This window comes from Genypterus blacodes, unplaced genomic scaffold (genome assembly GCF_046128005.1).
Source record: "Genypterus blacodes isolate CSIRO-AG114 ecotype Tasmania unplaced genomic scaffold, CSIRO-AGI_Gbla_v1 ptg000072l_1, whole genome shotgun sequence".
NCBI classification, from domain to species: Eukaryota; Metazoa; Chordata; class Actinopteri; order Ophidiiformes; family Ophidiidae; genus Genypterus; species Genypterus blacodes.
The window spans coordinates 3,245,363-3,268,567 of record NW_027466882.1 but is presented as its reverse complement, the minus strand read 5'-3'; the positions used below and the strand labels follow the sequence as shown (position 1 = coordinate 3,268,567).

Sequence of the window (23,205 nt, the reverse complement as noted above, 5' to 3'; positions counted from 1 at the left end):
GGATTTATGGGAGTATTATTCTGTGATCTCTGCTTAACGATGACTCCTTGCCGTAGCAAACTGTCAATCACGCGTTTGATCCCTTCTTCCTTCTCTTTAGACAATGGGTACTGTCTCACAAATATTGGATATTTACGATAATTGATCGTTGCTTGATAAGGCTTCGTATCTAATTGTCCCACATGGTTGGCATGCAATGCCCATAACTCCCCAGGGACCTCTGCTAGTATTGAAGGGGGTCTGAGTGTGAGCTTGTCTTTATGATCACAACACACAATGGGCGTAGTGTCATTTAGCAAATCTTTGACAAAGAAATGTTCTGGCTCTCGTCCAAATGACCCGGATCCTGTAAAGCTGCTAAGACATTCACTATAAGATTCCAACATCACTTGAACATCTGTGTCCTCAGACACATTCTTCCATAACAACAACATACCTTGCCGTGAAAAGTAAAAAAACATCTAGGAACTCGCATCACGTCTGGATGAACCAATCTACTTGAAAAAGACAAACTTGTGGGTTTCATTTTCAGAATCTGTGCAGCAACAGCAGCATGACATGTTGCTAACCTCTTCACTCCTTCCATAGTAAACATGTTCGTCACAAAATCAGCATTAAGAAGAACAGTCACAACCCTAGGAAAAACACTGATGTTGTTAGATAATAACTGATGTGCTTTATTTGCTGGTATGTGCACTCCTGCTGGAGTGCATTCAGCTTGCATAGAATATCTCCATAATAAGGACATTGGTACTGTAGGGCTTACAATGAATGAGTGCTGAAGCTTCATATCGTCTACATCAAGTTGTAACAGTAGATAACGGCTCTGTTTGTGTGACGCCTGCTGTGTCTGTGAGGCGCAGCTGCGGGGTTAACCCATCCAGATATCTGCAATCATCCCTCCTCTTTTGTAAACACTCTCGCCCAGTGTCCTGGTCATAAACAGTAATGGCAAACATTGTTATTCACTCAGCCACTTCTACCTCCTCTTCGTCTTCCTGCCCCCCTACCTCTGAACAGCGGCGGCCTGAATTGGCCTGGAACCAGCCTTGTTTGATTTATGTACACCCCTGCTCTGTGTCTTCTGCCAAAAAACATTATCTGTGAAACACTGGCTGCTTCAGTTTTAGGCTTATTTACTGCAAATAATCCCACAGCATCTGATTCGCTGACTTTCTTCAACAATGTTATTGGACTCAATGAATACACCTCTGGTGCTGACACTTTCAAAGTATAAACAGACTAGACTTCTCCTCTTGTTGTCACATATATGTTTCTCAGGCCCCCAATGGTGAAGGTCACCAGTTCTTTGTATGTAATGTGTTGGAGCCAGTGTCCTGCTGAGGAGAATGCACAGAGGATATTTCAGAGTTATTCAGTCAATTTATCGTCATGGAACAACAGAGGGCACGGTGTAAAAAAACCTAGCAAAATATGTTATCATGGACAGATATTTTGCTGATGATTTTGGAATTATTCAATGTCGATTGAGATTTTGCCAAGCCCTCTATTTAAGAACACGGGGCGGCAGTAGCTCAGTTGGTAGGGATTCCGCTTGGGAACCGGAAGGTCGCCAGTTCGAGTCCCGTATGGAACAAGTAAGTGGACTGGTAGCTGGTGAGTTGCCAGTTTGCTTCCAGGGCACTGCCGAGGTGCCCCTGAGCAAGGCACCGAACTCTCAACTGCTCCAGGGCCCTGCAATAATTGGAAGTCGCTTTGGATAAAAGCGTCTGCTAATCAGAATTGCTTTATTTGCCAATTAAGTTTACACTTAAGAGGAATTTGCTCTGGTCCTAGGTGCGAACGTATAACATATAGAAAAGACAACAAGAAACAACATATAGATAAATGACTGTAATGTAACACAGTATGGGTTTTAAATTCACATCACTAAGCTGATGTACCAATAGCAGTTGTATGTGAGTATGTGTGAACTCTAATGCCTCATATGCTTTTGTAGCTGTTTATACTTGTTGTAACACTTAGACTGTACTGTTTGTGTGATCCTAGTCTTTAGGTAGTTTTTCAACATCTACTGTTTGCACATCAGCATTCAGGCACTGTCTTATAGGCCATTTGTGGACTGTGTAGACTTTGTGCATGTGCAGTATCAGAGTTACATGGTTATCTCACAAATATCATTATGGTGTAGCCAAGATGTTCAACACATGAAGTGTAAAGATAAGTGGTCACTGTCTTCAGCAGATATGTCAATGCTATTTGACTAGACTGACAGTAGCTAAACTTACTATGGTTGTGGTCATAGCCCTTTATGTAATTCTTAGAGGCTCAAAGGAAATATAGTTCTTAGACTTGTGAGTTGTTTGCACAGGGTGCATAGACTGCCAAATTGTTTGAAAGACATTTTCTGTGTTTTAACAGCCAACTCAGGAATCTTATACAAATGTGATGAATGTTTGGACTCTACCTTTGCTAAAATCACAATGTACATTTCAATGCTTAATTAATGTTGTTTCTTCCTGAGACTTTTCTGATTGGACCAATCCTCATTGAAACTCTGAATGTCACAAGTTAAAGATGCACAGTTATCCATATATTTTGGTGAAACATGGGTTATGACAATCATTACTTTATCAAACACTGTACCTATTATTTGGTTGCATTTACAACTATGTTTTGCCCCTGCTGTCCATATTGCTTTACAACCTTTTCCAAGGCTCCCCACGGGGGACTGATAACAACAATAACGATTAGCATTATCTGGTTCCCAATCCAAGGATCAAAGAATTGTTGACACTCTTCAACCATTTTTGGGGCAGATAAACTACCCCCTACCAAGTTGTCGTCTGACCTGAAAATTGTCAAATTGCTTCATACCAACATCAACTCTTCTCCTTAGTTGCCACATGTTGACAACAATGGCAGATCTTTGGAGAAACATGAACGGAGCTCCCAAAGGACAATGGGACATCTTGAGGAGACCCATCAACTGACGCTGCCAAGCTTGCAATGAAGGAAGAAGCAAGGCAGAAAAAGACAACCATCTCATGTGTCTGCGAAAGGGAAGTCAATTTAAGTACAGTTGACTTCATGGGACTCCTTTGTCGTTGCCCATTTGTCAAGAGGGCCCTACTGTAAGACCAAAATGAACATCCAAATTGTTGCACACAAGACAACTTTACACTTTACACTTCCATGGATGTCTCAAAATGAAGCCATTATTTAATTGTGTTCCTGTGTTAATGTAACTGTGCTTGGGTCTGTCCAGTCTCTAATAAGTGTTTACGTAGAGAGGGATCTCAGAGCTAACCTTGTCTTAACTTCAACAGAAAAGGCCAAGGATGATGCTTTAACCACAGAAAGGAATGCTGCATGGTCTAACAATGTTCTCAGATCACATGGTGTCACATGGAGGGCCGTATAATAGGCAAATGGTGAAAGGATGTTGTCTCTATCCACTGACAAAGTAATGGATACATTCACACATCTCATTCTGTTGTCAGTAGGTGTTCCACAGAACCAAGGTAACCTTTCATTTGTTGTGGCAAAAGTATGTAAATGTCCATGATAAGGGTATTTAAAATGCCATTATGAAAGAGGCCCACTCTCTCCTATCTGCGCTCTGCTACCTTCTGCTCCCTCCTGTACTCTCCTCTATACTCTTATCTATCTGCGCTCTGCTACCTTCTGCTCCCTTCTATACTCTCTTCTATACTCTCTTCTATCTGCACTCTGCTACCTTCTGCTCTTTTATATTCTCTTTTACCTGGGGCTCTATCTCCCTGACCCTTTCCTTTTCTTGCTCTTTCTTTCTCCCTTCTTCCTTTTCCATTCTTCTTTTCTTTTTGACCACCATTACCTGATATGAACTGTTGAATAATTTTGGAAAAGCTACACACTTCAGCATTGGAGATGTCAGAAAGAATCAGGAAGAAACCTTCTTTATTCTTAGCATCAAGTTTACTGGAGAAATCAACCTTAACGCCTTGCTGATCCTGAAATGGTGTCACCACGGCACCAATACATTCCATCATGCATGCACATACTTCCAAATGATTTACGTCAGGTGTCTGGGAATTACGAAGCAATATAAAGATGTTGTCAAATTCACATCTCATGCACTCTTTCACATCTGCTCTATTACCATCCTATCTTCATCCCTCCAATATCTACTTTCAACATTTAGAGAAAACATCTGGAGATCTGTTGATATACTGTACCTTTCAACACCTTTACCCACATTAACATGTGACCAGTTAGCTGAACTAAGAATCAACCATTCCCATATTTCTCCCTCGTCCATCTCTTCTTCATAAGCAGTAGAGGGATTCAATGCCTCACGCTCTCCCGGAGCATGCAACACAGAGCTTGCCCCCACTTTCATGCTCAGCCTTCCTTCACCCATATCTTGTTGAGAAATCATGAAATTCCTTATTCCTCTTCTACAATTTACGCTTTTCAGCTTGTATCCTGGCCATTGATTAGACATCACTTCCCACACTAAAAATACAGTATCTGGCTCATGTAATTTAGATCCAAAGTTGGATCCAGCAGGGCCGTGTGATCACCTACAAATGTGCGAATCAAATCCATCTTACCACTATCAAAACTGCCTTCATGAGGATATTGGTTATCTGTCCAAGTAAATCTGATAGAAGTGGCTCTACATAGTAAAATCCCAATTTACTCTGCATCCACTCACACAGAGTCATTTTATCGTCAATTTCTTAGAAATTTCTTTCAGGTGTGGATTCGTTTTTAACAACTTTTCCATTACTTTGCGTCCTTTCTTGGTCAGATCTTCTTCTGATTTAACCTGATTATTGATTGGTTGGCAGTTCGTACTGGCTTGTGACTTCATGATTACAATTTCATGCAATAAAGATACACAACATGCATGTACAATTACCTGATAACGCTAACTTGTGAGTCTTTTCTTTATAACAAAAAAAATATAATTTTGATTTAATTTGCTTCTTTTTTTGTTGTTACTTTATCAATATGTGGATTGTTGAGTTCAGGTCCTCCAGCTACTCGAGTCTTACACTGAAATGCCTGGGTTTTATCCTTGGTATAGTTATCAATTTACGTAGACTGGGATTCCTTCTTCATTATTCAGTCATACAGGAGAGATGCATCACAAGTCATGTGATTACATGCAGTTATTCCTAGAGCCACCATGTTTTTTTTATATCAGAGTGTATCAGGGTGGGTGCCTTTCCTGTAAACACCTCCATTGTTCTATTGTAACTCCTGGCTACCTTTGTAACCATGTCACAGTGACCTGCCAAAACATTATGTTGCTTCCTTTCTGATGATGAATGAATGATTCTGGTAAAACAATCATGCCAAGAACAAACAGTTTTACTTCCTTTCTAATAATGATTCTTGTAAGACAATCAGCGAATGCCAAATACATAATGTTCACTTACATAATAATAATAGTGCTATGGATATAGTATATTTTCTTCCACGATAGATAGATAGATAGATAGATAGATAGATAGATAGATAGATAGATAGATAGATAGATAGATAGATAGATAGATAGATAGATAGATAGATAGATAGATAGATAGATAGATAGATAGATAGACAGACAGACAGACAGGCAGGCAGACAGACAGACAGACAGATAAAAACACAACACACACAGTAGTAAATTAAAACAGTCGTAATAAATAGAAATAAATAAAAACACAGTAGTAAAAATGCAAAATATTAATAATTAAAGGGCAGAAAGACTGAAGTGTGACCTAAACAGAAACTATAGAGCAGAGTGTTCTATATGTTCTATATCTATATAGATGAGACATCATTTTTTAAGGCATTCTCCTGCTACTATATTTGGGACATCATTCATGATGTCAAAGGCTGCCTCTGGCTCAGCCAGGCTGCAGGGAGTGTGACCTAATTTGTGGCGTCATCTTGGTATGCAACAGTGGTTCCATTTATGTCTGTCAGTGTTCTCTATTAGTCAATGGTGAGGTGTTGTAAGGGACATAGGAACAGGCAGGAAGGATCTCCTGTATCCGTCCCTGTGACAGCAAAGCTGGATTAGTCTATCAGAGAAGGAGCTCCGCTGTTTGTCCAGTAGGTGATGGAGAGGATGGTCAGGGTTATCCATGATGGATAATAGTTTGTTCAGCGTCCCCCTCTCCATCCCAGTCCCAAAAGTGCATAGTTTGCAGAGCCAGCTTTTTTAATAAGTTTACCAAGTCTGCTGGTGTCCCTGGCTCGGATGCTGGTCCACCAGCAGACTACAGCATAATAAAGTATACTGGCTACAACAGTCAAAGTAATGTATTCCAACATACGTGAATGGGGTAGATGTGACATCTTTTGCTCACTAGGTCTTTGCTGTTGCTGTTGGCAGGTCATACACTCTCTGATGATTGTTCTGGCAGCAGAGTTGGCATGTGGTATCCACCCAACTTTCTGATGGATGTGACGCAGAACAAGTGCAGAGATATGGCTGTATTTTGGCAGAATCATTGGGTGTTTTGTCTCATCAATTCAATTAAACTTTATTTATAAAGCACCAAATCAAAACAAACGTTATCTCAAGGCACTTTACATACAGAGTATTTAAAGAAGCCCAACATTCCCCCTATGAGCAAGCACAGCGGCAGCGGCAAGGGAAAACTCCCCTTCAACAGGAAAAAACCTCAGGCAGAGAGAGAGAGAGAGAGAGAGAGAGAGAGAGAGAGAGAGAGAGAGAGAGCACAGCAACAACAATAAAAAACAATTAAAAAATATAATATAAATAAGGTGAAATAATAACAAATAACTAATCATAAACATGACTAATGATATTTATACTAATAGCAGGACAGGGTCTTCATCTCTACAGGATAGGCTTCCACAGCAACTTGTGAGAAGACAGTACACAGAAAAACCTGGGAAGAAGTACAATTAGTGGAATGCAGTGGTAATGCAATGTCACGGATCTGCACAGATAGAGAGGGGCGAGGAGAGAGGAGCTCAGTGCATCATGGGAAGTCCCCTAGCAGTCTAGGCCTGTAGCAGCATAACTAGGGGCTGGCCCAAGCTTTATCAAAGAGGAAAGCCTACTCTTAAACATACAGAGGATGTCTGCCCCCCGGACCAAATCTGGGAGGTGGTTCCACAAGAGGGGAGCCTGATAACTGAAGGCTCTTCCTCCCATTCTGCTTTTGGAGAGACTAGGAACCACAAATAAGCCTGCATTCTGGGAGCGCAGCGTTCTAGGGAGGTACTATGGTACTATGAGCTCTTTAAGGTAGGATGGAGCCTGACCATTAAGAGCTTTAAAAGTGAGCTGAAGGATTTCTAATTCTATTCTAGATTTTACTGGAAGCCAGTGTAGCAAAGCTAAAATTGGAGAAATGTGACCCGTGCAGCTGCATTCTGGACCAACTGGAGTCTCTTTAGGGACTTATTAGGGCAGCCTGATAATAATGAATTACAATAGTCCAGCTTAGAGGTAACAAATGCATGGACAAGTTTTTCTGCATCATTCTCTGACAGAATGTGATTTTTGCAATGTTGTGTAAGTGAAAGAATGCTGTCCCTGAAATGTTATGTTGGCGTTAAACAACAGATCCTGGCCAAAGGTGGCGCTGGGGGCCAAGGCAACGTCATCCATGATGGCTAGATCATAAGATAGTGTATTTCTAAGGTGTTTAGGGCCAAGCACAATAACCTTGAGTTAAGCAGTTGGAAATTACAGGACATCCATGTCTTAATGGCCTTAAGGCATGCTTGGAGTTTATTTAATTGATTGGACTCCTCTGGCTTCATTGATAAATAACGTTGTTTAGAGTGTTGCTGAATAATTGTACCTCATGGAAGTAGATACAGAGTGAATAGCATTGGTCCAAGCACTGAACCTTGAGGAAGGCCGTGTCTAACTTTTGTATGTATATCATCATCATCATCAGGAAGAGCAGACCTGCTCAACCTACCACCAACTCTCAGAACTCCATTCACCATCACAGGGTCAAGCTTGAATAGATGGCTACTTTTCTTCAGAGCACCTTTCTGTAAGGCTGCAATTTCATCTGGACAGACTGCCTCTGCACAAAACAGACAATGGCCTTTTCCGCCTTATCCAAATCACTTACCGTCAGTCTTGGCATGTTCATCCTTACTTGTTGTTTTAGTTTGCGTTCCTGCTTAACATGACCTTGGGCTGTGTTCATTCTTGATCTTCTTGCAGAAGCGAGTAGTAGCGAGAAGTAGCTCCTTAATCTTCAGGATCCAGGCTAAAGCTATTGAAAGCTCTGTCCACTTGGAAAAAGACCTCACTTGTGCGACAATCCTTATGTTCCAGCACTACTGCACAGACCGATCTCTCACCTTTGACCTCTGGGTCCAGAAGCTCTATCCAATTTTATTGTTCCTGGCCATTGTGACTGAGGTTTAGAGAGGAAGCATGGGCAGTTGATCCAAGACTTAGACTTAGGAAACCATCAGCTTGCACACCACGTGATGCTGCATCTGCTAGATTTAGCTTGCATCTGATGTGCCTCCATTGTGCCACTTTTGACAGTTCTCAAATCATTGAAACTTAATTTGCCGCATACGTGAATCTTTTGGTGTTGTTTGGGGTTGTATTGAAGAACTGGAATGCTGTCTGACCAGAAGACTGATTCTTCCATGCTAACAAACAAATCGAACAAAACAAAAACTCTGCTGAAGAAATACGGGAGTATAATGTACAATCAAGTCAAGTCAAGTCAAGTCAAGTCAATTTTATTTGTATAGCCCAATATCACATACAATGTCTCAAGGGCTTTACAGACTCACAACATTAGGACAATTCCCGACCCAGCCAAAAGCTCTCAAGGAAGACAAGGAAAAACTCCCGAGAAAACCTTGACGAATAAGGAAAAAAGGAAGAAACCTCGGGAGATGCAGTTCCATGAGAGATTCCCTCTCCACGAATGGCTGGGTGTGCAATAGGAACTTCCAGTGGGATTATACAGAGGTGCAAAGGCATGCAGGACAAAGTCATGGATTGGGGAATCAACCAACCAACTACTGTCATCAAAAGTGATTGTCATGCAGTAAGACATGTATTCAGTTCTTGAGTGTCCTGCTGGAGAGGACACTGTTTAATAAAATGGACTTAAGTACCTCTAAGTATCTTCAGCTATCTATCATTTTGACTTGGGAACTAATGTTATGATAACCTCTGTTATGTCTAAAGAGTGCTAAACAAACTAAATAACTACATAAAGAAGTGGTCATAGTTTCTTGCTCACACTGTCCAGTCCTCCATGCCTAGATCTTGAACATTTTACTGTATGTCTTCAGATATTGTGATCTCAAATGAACCTCACAAATTACTCCTCTGCTTGTAAAAGTGTGTTCCAGAGTGAAGGCACCCTGGCAATGCCAGAGGACTGCAAATTCTTATTACTTTCTATTTTTTTGTTACTCAGCCCTCGCAACCATGCCTGTTATTTTTTGTTCATGTTAAATGCTGATGAGATGTCTGTACACCAAAAAAAACATCTGAAGTAAAGAGTATTAAGAGTATTAAGAGTGCAATTTTGGTATGAACTCTGACTTCCACACCTGCATCAGAACCCAGGCCCAGAATGAATAGAGATGAACAAAATGAAATCCTGTATTAACAAATTATCTATTCAAAATACAAAATTCCATTTTTTCTGTTTAATTGTTGCACAAAATATATTTTTGTTGGACGTGAGTATGTATGGCTTTTCAGTGCAGAGCTGTGTTCACACTTTTTTTGTAGAGATCTACAAAACATTTAAGGTTTTTACAATGCCAGATAGAAAAGGTGACATGTGTTGAGGACAGCTGAAATAGATTGTTCTTCAGTACAGGCATTAAAGAGGAAGCTGAGAGGAATAAAATGTCGCCTAAACTGAAACCATATTTTAAGAGTGGATAATACCACCAGATTATCTGTCAAGCCAGAGGGGAAGGTTGGTAAAGGAGATGAGTAACACTGTAAGAGAGAAGGTAATGCAGGATTGTGACTCCATTCAGCACCACGACAGGTCTGGGGACAGCAATTAATATGTCAGTTTGTGGATTTGCGCTAACAAGTAGTATAATTGTTCCTCAATTTATACCTCTGAAGGATCTGCAAACCATGGGTGCCTTACCACACCAAAAGAAGGAATCAATAATTTGACCTGATGAAAAATTGTTTAGGCAAAAGCAGGGGATACACTGAAACAGAATTAGAAATTGAAGACACCTACTTTTGTCATCAATTGTTCCTATTAAAGACAAAAGTAGGTGACGCCATCTTTGTAAATCAGATTAAATTTTAGAAGAATCAGTGGAGAGAAATTAGAGGATAATAGAGAAGTTGAAGTTCTGGTACATTGATTTCAAGGTATTTGAATCCAGGTGGGCATAATTTTAAGGGAAGATCTGCTACTTTCATTTGTAATGCAGGGAACTGATTTTATTATTTATATTAATTGAATTATATTTCTCTTATAACCAGAGAAAGAGCCACATCTGTCAAGAACAGATAAGATTCCAGGGATAGCATGGTTAGGATCTGTGATGTAAAATAATAAATCGTAACTTTAATTCCCACCGAACTAAGGGGAAGACCTCAGTAAGATGGACAATGGTTCTATTGTAAGGGTGAAAAACAGTGGAGACAAGGAGCAGCCCTGGCAAGTTCCATGAGATAACACAAAATATCTAGATTGCACACTATTAGTGCGAACATTTGTTTGTGGAGATGCATAGGGAGATTTGAGAAATGAACTTCTCACCTAGACCAAATCTAAAGCAAACTAATATTTCTATTCTAACCTGTCAAATGCGACAAACTTCTGGTTTTAAAGAAGTATCTTTGGCGTAAAATATATTTACATTGGAGAAAAGCTGCTTCCCTTTTCATAAAATCTGAGTGCTCCTATCAAATGATAGTTGAATGTATATTCTCTAAACGAGGGGCTAAAGTCTTTGCATCAACATTTATTAAGGGGAGGCGTCTATAAGAACTACATAATACAGGGTCTTTTTCAAGAGCAGGAGTACAGCAGCTTGGTTTAGGGATGGCAGCAGATAACCTAGTTCAAGGGAATCATTATATACCAATTATAATAAGGAGCTTATTTATCATACATTTTTAAAAATTTAATAGGAAATCCCTGGGAACTTTGTAATTCTGCGTATGGTTAATTACAAGGGTAATTTCTCCTTAAGTTAATGAAGACTCCTCAGCCTCAGCAACCTCAGAGTAAACAGTGGGGAACTCTTCAAAAAAGTCTGCAATAGCCAATGGAAATTCTGACTTTTGTCAAGAGTAAAAAATTAAACCAGTTAGTGGCTATGGGATCTGAAGCAAGTAAGCCTGATGGATCTTCGATCTGAGGGATCAGACGTGTGCTGCTTGGCACCAAAAACTGTATGTGTACTGCGACAGCAGAGCAGTAGGTGTTGTGATCAAGCCGACATTTAAGAATTGGAGATTATTGATATACTGTTGGTCAATATCGCTAATTTCAGTCATTAGTTTGTTACTTTCTGGTTTTGTTTTAGATTTAAGATAAAATTTGAGTCTTCTTTTGAAATATACTGAACCCTTAAAACATTCTGCAAAGGCACAATGGTCATATTGAGCCCCTCTAATGAGTAATCTCAAAATTTTAATAAGATATAATCAGAAAGCATTCACTCAACAAGTGATATTTATGTTTTAACATTTATTGAAAACACTTTACAAAATTAACTGAAAATAAGAATGTGTATGAATGTCTAAATATTTACTCAAACACATTAATACAAATGTTTCATACTGACAAAAAAGCAAACCCACTCAAAAAAGGGGCAATATTTTCAGTATATTGTCAAAAAGAATAAACTGGGAAGGTGGTAAGAGGCGAACACAGAAATAAGACAGCTATAGTCCCACTAGAGACACAAAGGTAATTTGTTTTCTCAGAAAACAGAATAATGATGACCCACAGGACAGCTCATCAATCTTTTGACTGGACTTGTTTAACACTGACAGTAATATGAATAAAGACGCAGACAGCTGCACATAGCTAACTTTACACTCCACATCCTAACATCAGTCAGTGCTGACAGTGGCATATGACACTCTTTTGCTTCTTCACTAATATGCAATAGAAAATCATGATCTTCAGTACTAGTTGCTGTAGAAAACAAAAGACGACCTTCCTCGTCACATTTGTTAATTTCATTAAGTTTTCTCAGAATTGGGGGTCATAAAGCAGTTTCAATACTTCATAGTTCTAGAATTCAATGAAGGTTTCGAGACTATGGCTTAAGTCATTCATATGTTTTTAACACGAAAAACAGCAAAGGCTGGATTCCCTCGGCTTTATAAAGTGCTTTGTCATTTTTGGTCACACTATTAATCATCCAAGAAAGAAAACACTTTGCTCAAGGAATCCAGTCATCTGTAAGAAAACCAAGGGGAAGCAACATCACAGATTTAGTTACACATCTCATTGATTTTTATGTACATGTCTTTGATCTTCAAGTTTGTCAGTCAATTAAGACAGACAGAGCTTCTTAAAACCTTTGTCCGAATTGAAATTAAGAAACCAATATATAGCTCGATTAGAAAGGAATGTGGAGTCCTGTTCTGTCATAACACACTTTATGTGCCTCATTTGTTCTGCCATATTAATGGTGTGGAAAGTGATGAAGACTTGACAGGTAGCTACACAGGCATCATATATGGAGCCTTTGTAAGGTTTGTGAATGTACTGTTAAAATGAACACAATAAAATAAACAACCCCCCACAGCTACGATATTTCAAATGGTGACATTGCTGTCGCTCTTTTCCTATTGATAGGTTGAATGGGCAAAATGACTGCAAAAACCTCTGGGTGAAGGCCTACACCAATGACTTCTTTGCGACGCTTAAGTCTTAAACAGAGGTCCAATATCATGCGGGTGAACTGGTTGGGTCTCATTCAAAAAGGTCTCTTCATAAGGCTTACAGTTGTGCCAGTGAGAAGCAATGTGAACTAGTGTCCATGCTGAGGGTGCTGGTTGTTAGCAGGATGGTTGGGGGGCAGTGGTGGTCCGTTTACACCGGGATGGTAGAAAGCACAATTGCTCTCGTATCTGCAGCTTCCCTTCATCATGAAATGCCGACACACGGGTCTCTTGGACATGTCTAAACAGGGAAACATCAGCATTAGCAAAGACAAAACAACAAGTCAACAACAACTAGTAACAACTGAATTCACTGCTGAAAAATTCTTGTTGAAAAGCAACATAAAGAAAGGTTAAGAAATGCTGAAAATGTAAACATTTTAAAGGACAAAGTTTGTCAGCAGGCTTTGAATGCACAGCAAATCTTGGAAAAGGTGAAGAGGGGTTGGGTTGCACTCTCTCAAAACTATGAAAACTACCATAAACCTGCATTTGTTTAATATGGAAGAGCTTGTGAGTGAGTATTGTTAAAAGTTGAATAACATTTCTATGTGAAAATAGGAAAAGCTGAAATAAATGTAATGTATGTGGAACTAGTTGGGTCCCATAAACTTGAACAAAAACTCGAACTTATTTCCAAAACTATCAAAGGTATGAAAAGGCTGAATCTGATAAAGTAGTTGATGGTTTTGTGAGCTTGTATGTGAAAGTATGAAGGAGTGAGAAGAGCAGAAAAATAGGTCAGAAGCATATTTTTCACTCTAATATGCAACAAATGTTGTAGAATAAAATGATTTAGGACTTCTTAGAATGTTGCATTTTTGATCTAAGCACCTACAGCAATGTTAAATTCTGACTGCACTCCACTAGTAAGGGTGAATAAAATCTCACGTGAATAACACACACCGTTCATGTTGTTATGTCCTCCTCTGGGGCCTCCTCGACCTCTGCCTCTAAAACCCTGCTCTCCGCCCCGGCCACGGCCACCTCTATGGAAGTGGCCTCCTCTGTGAGGTCCTCCTCTCATGGAGTCATCTCCCCAGTAGTTGCCGTTGTCCCCACGGCCCTGGCCTGGTGGTGGCCCCATCATTCGTGGGCCTCCACCACCATTGAAAGGTGGGCCATGGTTATGGGGAGGTGGAGGGTGGTTGAAGCGGGGGCCGCCAGGAGGGTTGTTGGGGGGGTAGCCATTCATTGGCATCTGCATAGTCATGTTCATGTTGTTCATACTGTTCATGTTACCCATGTTGTTCATCCCTGGCCCATGGCCGAGCAACCCGTGGTTTACTAAAACAGTAAGAAGAGCAGTTAAGAAGAAAGCAGGAAGACATTGCACTATGCTTGCAAAAACAATGCAGTGCAGGCTGAGTTTACCAGGTGGAGGTCCGTTTTGGTTCTGGTTCTGCTGCAGTGAGCCGAGTAGCTGTTTAATTTTGTCAGAGAAGTCTGGGTGCTTGATCAGTTCCTCAGTAGACTGGTTACCCTGGGCACCCTGGAAAAGAAACCACTGTTATGAACACAACCGATGCACATTTTTCTATCCAACCAAAAAATCAGCTGTATTCACTCCCCAGTGACATTAGGAATCACAACAAGCAAGTCTCACTGATACACTCACACAGAAATATGTGTACGGCAAACAAATCATACCATGATCGATGAGAGCAGCTCCTGTACGTTTACGGTGGGTGCTGCAGGATTTGCGACAGTGTTTGTGGCTTGGGGGCTGCGGGAGCTATTGTTTAAGTTGCCCATGAGGTTGGCAAGCACAGGTGGCAGCTTGGAGCCTTCATTGGGCACCATGACAGCGCTCTGCTGTGGCGTTGTGTCCATGGACTCAACATAACTATCATCTACCATGGTGGAGTCCTACAGGGGAGGATATTGATCAGAAAAAACAAATAAGCAGGTAAGATCTTAGGCATGTTTACATGTTAGTATTATCATTTATTTTAAGAGTGGTAAAGAATAACAGTGTATTAATGTAATGTATAAAAGTGAATGACTAACCTCATCAATAGGGATGAGACGGGGGGGCATGGGTTCATAAGGCTCTGGGTCTGGTTCATGTGGACTGTCAGGTACACTAGGGGCAGACAAAACAGGATCCATTAACATGCTAGAGCTCACCTGAATGCTCTGCTGCAACTACATGAAACACACAAGTTGACCGTAAACAAATGGAAAGAAACGAGACATCCCACGGGTTTCTCGTTGATTTACTTTTTACATTTGTAGCATACAGAATATGTTTATGATTAGGGATGTCATGGTTTGAGTTTAACACAGAGAAAGTCATGATTATTTATCATCTAGCACACAGGTGTCAAACTCAAGGCCCGTGGGCCGAATCCTTAAAAAAGAAAGAAAGAAATAAGACTAGAAATGCTCTTTGTCCAAATTCACAGCATGACAAATCATTCAACTCGTTAATGTCGACCCCGTGTGGCCAGAATAGACTGGGATATTAGTAGGTAATTCAGTGATTATTGCCAAAAGCTTTACTCTATACATTTGAATAGGATTGACGTACCCCATGTATGTCAGAAAGACAATATGAGTTTTATTCCTATTATGATTCTATTATATGATAAACCTTTATTGGTCCCCAGAGGAGACATTCAACTGTTACAACTGTGCAAGAAACAGACCCTAGAGCATTAACATTAACATTCCCTACAGCCACCTTCTCTTACCTCTCTTTGCTAAGGAAGATCTCCTGAAGGATACCCATCTCCCGTTCCCTTTGGGTGAGTTTCTCTGTACTGTTGGCACCAGGGGTGACCAGGCTGCTCGCCAACATCAGGGGCCTCAGGGGTGCCCATGGGACCCTCTCCTCCATGGTATCATGGGAGAGCCGACGGGCCATCTCAAATGTGTGCCTGTCCATCATCAACTCGCGTTTGGCAGCCTCACCAAAATCCTTGATTTTGTTGACATTTACTATAAAACGAAGAGTGTTATTAAAAGAGGAATTTTACACATGTGAATTAAATGACAGTTCCGATGTTTCGTTTAGAGTATGCATACTTGGTATAATATATTAGAAATGTTCAGACCCATGTTGTCTTGGAACAGTACTAGACATGTTAAGTGAAGGATGTGTTCAAGTTTAGAGTAATTCACCTCTCTCAGTCTCATCAAGATCAAAGTAGAAGTAATGTTTGAGTTGCTCCTCTTCAGGCCAGTGGACTGTTTTCTTCTTCTTGCCCTTCTTGGTCAAACATTCTTCATCTCCACGTGGTTCTGCCAAGGCATTAGGTTTCTCACCTAAAAAAGATGAAACAGTACATGAATGGAAAAATTATGTTGAGAAACAACTTCAGAAAACTTCATTATTACTGTTATTACAATTATTATAATCATTTTGATGAGCATGTATTTGAATTTGTAGGACTGCAATTGGCCATACAATTGTCAGATGCCTCTGGGTCTTCAGCGGGAACAGGGGTCCCGGGCTGATCTGGTTCCTGGTTTTCATCAACAGGAGCCATGGAAAAAGTGGATTCTGGAGATGATGGCTTAGTAGACAACAATGAAAATGGCTTGCTCTCAAATGGACTCAGCTGTGAAGGGAAAAAAAAAAGAGAGGACATGTGTTTTCACACCAACTTTGTTTGGAACATTTATTATACCCTAGACAAAGTGGTCTCTTTTAAGATGTGCAAGCTTCAGTCTACATTTTTATGTGTAAAAGGACACGTTGACTTCTGATTAATAGCAGCTCCTAAAATTTGGGAAGGCTAACATAACAAAACCAAGGAAAAATATTCAGTTTCGGCAATTGCTGTCACACAATATTTCTGCAGCAATTAGCATAAACGATATGGGGTAGATTCTGATGAAGCACAGTATCAAAAACATTTGGGGCGGACATTACCTTGTTGGATGTGGGGGAGACAGCCTTGGTATTAACAGTTGTACTGTTGAGAGGCTTCTTCTTCTTGATCTTGATGCCTGGCACCGGGGCAGAGTTCAAAGCATCCAAGAACCCTGTGCACTCCATTGCTACAATGGGAAGAGAAATTACTGAACACCACAAGTGCTACATTACTAACACAATAATTGTTTAAAAAAACAACATGTAATACTATTAATCAATTCTATCTTCAAATGCAGGTGCACCATTTTTAACCCTTACGTTGTGCTGGAATGATCTTCACTTTGATCTCTTTGGCAGAGTTGGACGGGGTATTCAGAGGTTTGTATTTTTTCTCAAGAGGTGGAACATCTGATGGACCAGAGCTGCTGAGGTACAATAAACACAGGGAGGGAATATTTAAGTACAATCTTCAACCATTTGAGGACAACAACAACCCAAGTGCACATCTACACCCATAGATGGCACTATGCTTGCAGAGATCATGAGAGAAGTGAGGTGGTTTGTAAGTAGATACGTGCCTTGGCCTCTTGAGGACAGGAGGCTTGATGTTGTACTTGTCACCAAGCTGTGGGGCAATGGGGGTCTTCTTAGCAGGCGCAGGGTTTGGAGTGTCCATCTCCAAGCCTATAGAAAGCACCAAGTAAATGTTTCAAACACTTGAAAATCTAACGTTCAGGTCCGATAAATCACTGCACATCAGGTTTTATTTACCTATTGAGCGAATCTTAGTGTGGCTAGGTGCGTGAGCTTTAGGTTTATCCTTTTTCTTCTCCTCCTCCCCAGTCTTTTCCTTCACATCCCTCACCATCAGCTTGCTCTCTTCTTTCTTCTTTCTCTTATCTGTAAGATAAACGGGGTGTTACAGAAAATTGAGTAAAATGTATCAAGAGTCATCTTGGAACAGTTGTATCAAGGTATTAGAATTTTACCAGCAGGAGAAGTACCACTGCTTGAGATGCTCTGGGAGCGGATAGTGGCCATCCAGCCATCTACCAGCACAGATGCCAATTTCCTCAGGTCTAAAAAAAGGATGAGAACATGGTGAGATGTTAGTTAAAGCTACCCAATAAGAGTGAGGCCGTTTTTTTTCTTCTTTTACATAGGAGCAACCTTACCTTCGGTCTCTGCACTCTTGCTCAGCTGCTTCACCAGCTTGGCTGTATTGTTCTGTGACAAGACAAAGGCAAAACATAGGTTGTTGTTGGTTGACAATTCGCTGTACGGCACACTGTGTGTAGCAGTGTGTACAGTGAGATGATACCTGTTTGAGGTGATCTACTTTGAGAGGCAGCTTCTGTAGTGTGAGCAGGATGAGCTGTAGTAGCGGTGTGTTATTTGTAGTTTTGGAGTAGGTTAGCCAGGAGTTGAGCAACCGGTAGCCACCAACCTGGATGAACCTGAATGAAAGGGGGAACAATGATGGTGACCATTTGTTAAAATGTTTACTCAGCACTGAAAGTCAGCAGCCATTGATTTTTCGCAGTTTTTGGCTGAGACTGCTGGGTGTTACCTGAAAAAGTTGAATGGCTTAAGTGCGCACAGTTTTTGAAAAGCAAAACGATCACTGATTGGGGCATGCGACCGTCTATGGAAAGTTTAAAATTTTTGCAAAGGCAATCAATCACAAACATCGAGGATGGGAAAAATTCCTCTGGAATGGAATAATGGAGACAAATACAACCTGGGATTCTGTTTTAGGACACTTTCAGCTTCAAAGTGCCAGTAAGCTTGCAAATGTATTCAATGTTTTAGCAATGCTATGGCTGTCAATGTAAATGTCAATGCTGAACAGCACAGAACCCAATCATCATCCAAAGGAATCGAAATGGAACAAAAACAGCATTGAGGCATGTCACCCTCTCCCTCAGAGAAGCAAGACTGATAAACTGGCCTTGATAAGGTTCACTAACAGAAAACATAAAATGCAACTATCAAAGCAAGGAACAAAGCTGAAGGGATCAGAGGTCCACATGAATGAGACTGCAATTGCCAAGCTTTCTAAGAGCGCCGAAAATAATTCAATCTACACAGACTGCAAACTGTATGGTGTTCATCACGATGAACGAGTCACCAGAGAAGGCCATGGTGCTTGTAATAAGAGACATTGAGGAACTAGATAAATAACAGTGATCGCAGAACAACACACCAAGGTACTAAAAACAATGTGAACAATGACTTTTGCTCTTGTGTATTCTCACAATATTCTCTGAACATTAACTGAGTAAAATATGGATGAAACTGAACAAGATATTGAAGCTGACAATAATTCAATTATCTAAACAACAAATGCTGCTATTACACCAAAGAACAGTTTACTATTAATGTGAAGTCAAATCATGGAATGTTAATTATTAACTTCAACCGTAGGTGCCTATATGCAACTATCAAAACATCAGGGAATACTTATGTCAATACAAAAAAACATTTAATATCATAGTATTATCCGAAACATGGCTGAACTCTGGAAAGTAGACTGAGTGGCAAGGATATGAATTCAACGCACCAGACCTCAATGACGTGTTAATTATTTCTATCAGACGAAAATTTAATCAGTACACTTCCATAAATCACCAGTTAAACGGGGAAACCCTTTCACATTATCCTAATGACAGTAACAAAAAATCAATTATACCAGGGAAGAAACGAGTACATCAAATTGGCCAGATGGCCTTACTCCTATAGATGATGAAGATATAAAATAAAAAGAGAGAATGTTTTATTAAAGGATTAAAATGTTAATAATATAAAATCAGAAATGTAAGATATAACTTGAAAACTACAAGATACGTAAATAAAAATAAATGTAAATATATTTGGGTTATAAATCATTTGGGGATAGTTGTTTATATGTTATGTTTTCTTTTTAACTGTTTTTATTTTGTTCAAAAATTCAAAAATAAATTCATGTCAATATAAGAGCAACATATACAAAACAAAGTTTGGGCCTACCTGTTGAGAACATCGTGTGATTTGGTCTGTAACAGGACGTTCAGGTACATGCATCTACTGACCATCTTTGTAGAAGCTTTCATCAAGCTACAAAGCAAGACATAGAGGACAGTGCAAGATGAGTGGGAAATGCTTGTAAGATTCAACCATGAGTCCCACATAGAAATTATTTTCTCACCTGAACACCTTTGGAACTCCCTCGAGGCTGCGGAGCTCTCCATCTTTCCCCAGCAGAACCTCTACTCCCTTTAGAATGTCTCTGGGGTCGACTGGCCCCCCTGCCATATCTGAAATACACAGCCCACTGTTAAAACCCATAGATAAACATTTTCTGATATGTACAGGGGATCTTCTTCTAAATAATTGGTAATCATGTGGTATTTATAGAACACTTTTTGCCTGCAAAATAGAAAGGGAAGCTCCACGGTACACCTTGACCCATACAGTTCAGAAACCCATCTTGACTTGACACCACGGAAATTAATGTCTTCAAGTAATCCTTAGAATAGATTTTGCTGACAAAAATTGAAACCATGATCTGGCCAACAATGCCACCGACTCAGAATTGGGTTGTGACACCCAGATTTCACTTAAAAATCACTTTCCTTAAGCAATTCAACTATTACAATACAACCATTATCAGACAAAAACACCTTAAGTTACATCTGCAACATTGACAACAGCTGAGGGAACAGCCTGACGTGGTCATGCGCACTTAACAATATTCCCATTCTTTGTTGATTTGATGTTCAAATTTTCATGATATATCACAGTTTCTGTGTGTTGCCTCATACTATCTGCATTGTGTCAAGGGGGCCAGCAACAAAACCTCAGTTTGTTCTTTACGACACTGGCAGGACTGATTTCTCCCATTAAATATGCATGTATTGTATGCACAATATCTAAAATAATTTACTATTGTATAACCTATCTTTGAATATGATGCACAAAAGAAACTCAAGAGTTTTGTCACAATAAAGGACAAAGACATATTTATATTAGAGATATTTTATATTAGAGATTATTTAGCACTTTTAAATAACAGGTTTTTACCAAAATGAAACAAACCTTTGTTAAAACGTGTTATATATGAATAGACAAACTCAAATAAAGCTTTGTGAAAAAGCACAAAAGTCATTAGTATGGGAGGCCAAGCTGTTGAAAATGTGATTGGGGACTATGTATGAAATATATGGAAATTAGCATATCTTTGGTAAGTCTGTGCAACTGTCATTACTTCCTGTACTGTTCCTACCAGACTTTGAAGTCGGACCCCTGCTGCCACCTACAAATTACACACAATTTGTATATTGCCCAGTGTGTAGTTACACTACAGAGCAAAGGAATACACACACATGTGACAGAATAGTGTTGGATGTTTGGCATAACTGCAATAAATGTTGACTAACTTTTGAAGCTATCCAATGACTTCCAAATAATGCCATCCTACACCATAGACAGTAAATTAAACTTGTACTTCTTTGAAATATTTCTGTGTAGCCAGTAAACAATCTCCACAATCTTATCATCCTGATAGCATGCATTCCCTATGCAAATCTCCCTTCCACCATCACGCATTTTACAACGGGTTTGTTTAATGTCAATTCATCTACAACACATGAGTGAGTGAATTTAATTGAAGGATATCAACTCATCTGAATGTCATCATGTGAGGAATTGATTTGGTCTTACCCGTGTAAAAGATGTAGGCGTTTTATTTAGTCTCAGACCTCCATAACACTGCAAATAACCATTTCCTGTAAATATCACAATTGTTATACATGAAAAATCAGTATTCTTAGGTTGCTGATTGGTGGAGTGTACATGTATGTGCATACACATACCATTTGATGCATATGTAGTATTGCTATATTAAACCCCCGGGTATTTTCCACAAGTATTCAATAACCAGCATTAAAAACGAGAGTTACTGGTGATTTTTTTTCAAACATATCCTGTACACTCTGCAGTGGTGAGAACACATTTTCACTAACAGAACGAAATCATGTTAGGGCGCTGTGCGCTGGTTGTATAACGCACATGCCTCAACCTGCTTGTGGCTTTTCTCACTCACAGTGAGACGATCTGTTGCTCCACAAAGGGGAGGGGAGGCGCAGACCGGCTGTTAATAGGTACAGCCTTTCTTCATTAACCGCTTCGAAGACGCCAAACCAACGTAACAACGACTCTCATGACAACACATATGTTGATTGTAGGGAAACAATGCACCGAGCACCAGACAACCTGACTGCAAGACAAAGCACTGGGATTCAGTCTACACACGCTCTGGATTGCAGAACGAAAAGTCACCCGAACGTCGCTCCTATGAGAGCACGACTAGCCGAAGACAACAAGTCCTCCATTTTGTTACATCTCCAACTGTATGCTTCAGAAAAGCACTTGGTTTGTCATCCAACAATCTTTATCCACAGATTGCCGAGCACAACCTGTACTAGCGTTACATTTCAACACAATGCGTCATGGAGGAAAATATATCCAGTCGTCATACTGTCGCAATCTTTATGTATAGATTGCTGTGGGTATTAGTTCCGTGGCGCAGCCCCCATGAACAATTCAGCAGGCAAAAAGTCCCACACCGTGAGCTGGAATTTCCTGTCTATGCCTACGCAATCTTTATGTACAGATTGCTTATGGTTATGCGAATTTGAGGTCTTCTTTCGAATAGTTCGTCAAGTCTGTCTCACACAAGAGGAGACGGAGCATTGCGCCTCCGTTCAATTTCCTGTGTGAGCTCATACTATACCAATTCTCAAATTTTAACTGTTTGGCCAGAATCAAAATAACCTACGGAGCCAGCTATCGCTAGCTAGCAAATATCTTCGGCTATTTCACGTCGTGAATTTCTGGTCCACTTAATTGCAAATTCAACTTACTATTTATGTTATAGATCCTTGCGTCTCGGGTATATTATAGTGTTCTTTAAAGGCACTTATATCTCTTATTCAAAGCTTTTATATCGTTAACGTTCATGGTTTAATAATAACTGAAAAACGTCTCATGGGTGGGGCTGTGATCGTTAACTACTAGCCTTTCCTTTAGAAACAAACAGGAGGCAAAAATAGTAATCGAATGTCCGTTACTTGAAGAAAAAATATGAATTTGAGTTGTTGGTCCTCGGCGGCTGTCTTCGACAAAGGAAATTCAGACCTGCAAAACACATAAAACAGACATTTTAATTCCTCTTAAATCACGTCTCCCATTGCAATTCGTTTAAATTACAGACTTGTTTCACTTTGGATCTCAATGAGCAACAATACCACATTAACAAGAATAAGATGGTTAATAATGCGCCTCGTTGCCTTTCTGACTCGACTTACCTCTCACCAAATCCTGGAATGAACTACCAGAGGAGGGACTTAGCTTTTATACGGCGTGACGATTTTTACATCACTGCCTGCTTTTTTTCTTTTGTGGTTACGCGGAAACAAAATGGTGTTTTTCCCGACCGATCGACCTTCCCCGCCCAGTAAAGGGCGTAATGGCGTTGCTGAAC

The 23,205-nt window shown here is 40.0% G+C and overlaps 1 protein-coding gene across 4 annotated transcripts; it reads right to left on the bottom strand.

The window, feature by feature from the left end:
• Positions 1 to 11,631: 11,631 nt before the first annotated feature.
• Positions 11,632 to 23,195, bottom strand: ppp1r10 (protein phosphatase 1, regulatory subunit 10). 4 transcript variants are annotated; one of them, XM_076157116.1, is made up of 20 exons: positions 23,030 to 23,195; positions 22,793 to 22,859; positions 21,384 to 21,448; positions 19,870 to 19,978; positions 19,692 to 19,778; positions 18,004 to 18,139; positions 17,858 to 17,909; positions 17,672 to 17,761; positions 17,454 to 17,582; positions 17,261 to 17,366; positions 17,001 to 17,107; positions 16,740 to 16,867; positions 16,272 to 16,425; positions 15,986 to 16,129; positions 15,556 to 15,802; positions 14,870 to 14,945; positions 14,510 to 14,728; positions 14,234 to 14,351; positions 13,766 to 14,146; positions 11,632 to 13,100 (listed from the first exon to the last, which is right to left on the bottom strand). In XM_076157116.1, exons 4-20 carry the CDS (start codon positions 19,974 to 19,976, stop codon positions 12,949 to 12,951), a joined length of 2,433 nt encoding a protein of 810 aa, XP_076013231.1. In that variant the 5' UTR covers positions 19,977 to 19,978; positions 21,384 to 21,448; positions 22,793 to 22,859; positions 23,030 to 23,195; the 3' UTR covers positions 11,632 to 12,948. The 4 variants fall into 4 exon arrangements, with proteins under 4 accessions (XP_076013231.1, XP_076013232.1, XP_076013230.1 ...); XM_076157117.1 differs by lacking the exon at positions 21,384 to 21,448 and having other exon boundaries at positions 17,001 to 17,104; positions 22,586 to 22,859; XM_076157115.1 differs by lacking the exon at positions 21,384 to 21,448 and having other exon boundaries at positions 23,030 to 23,193.
• Positions 23,196 to 23,205: the final 10 nt, after the last annotated feature.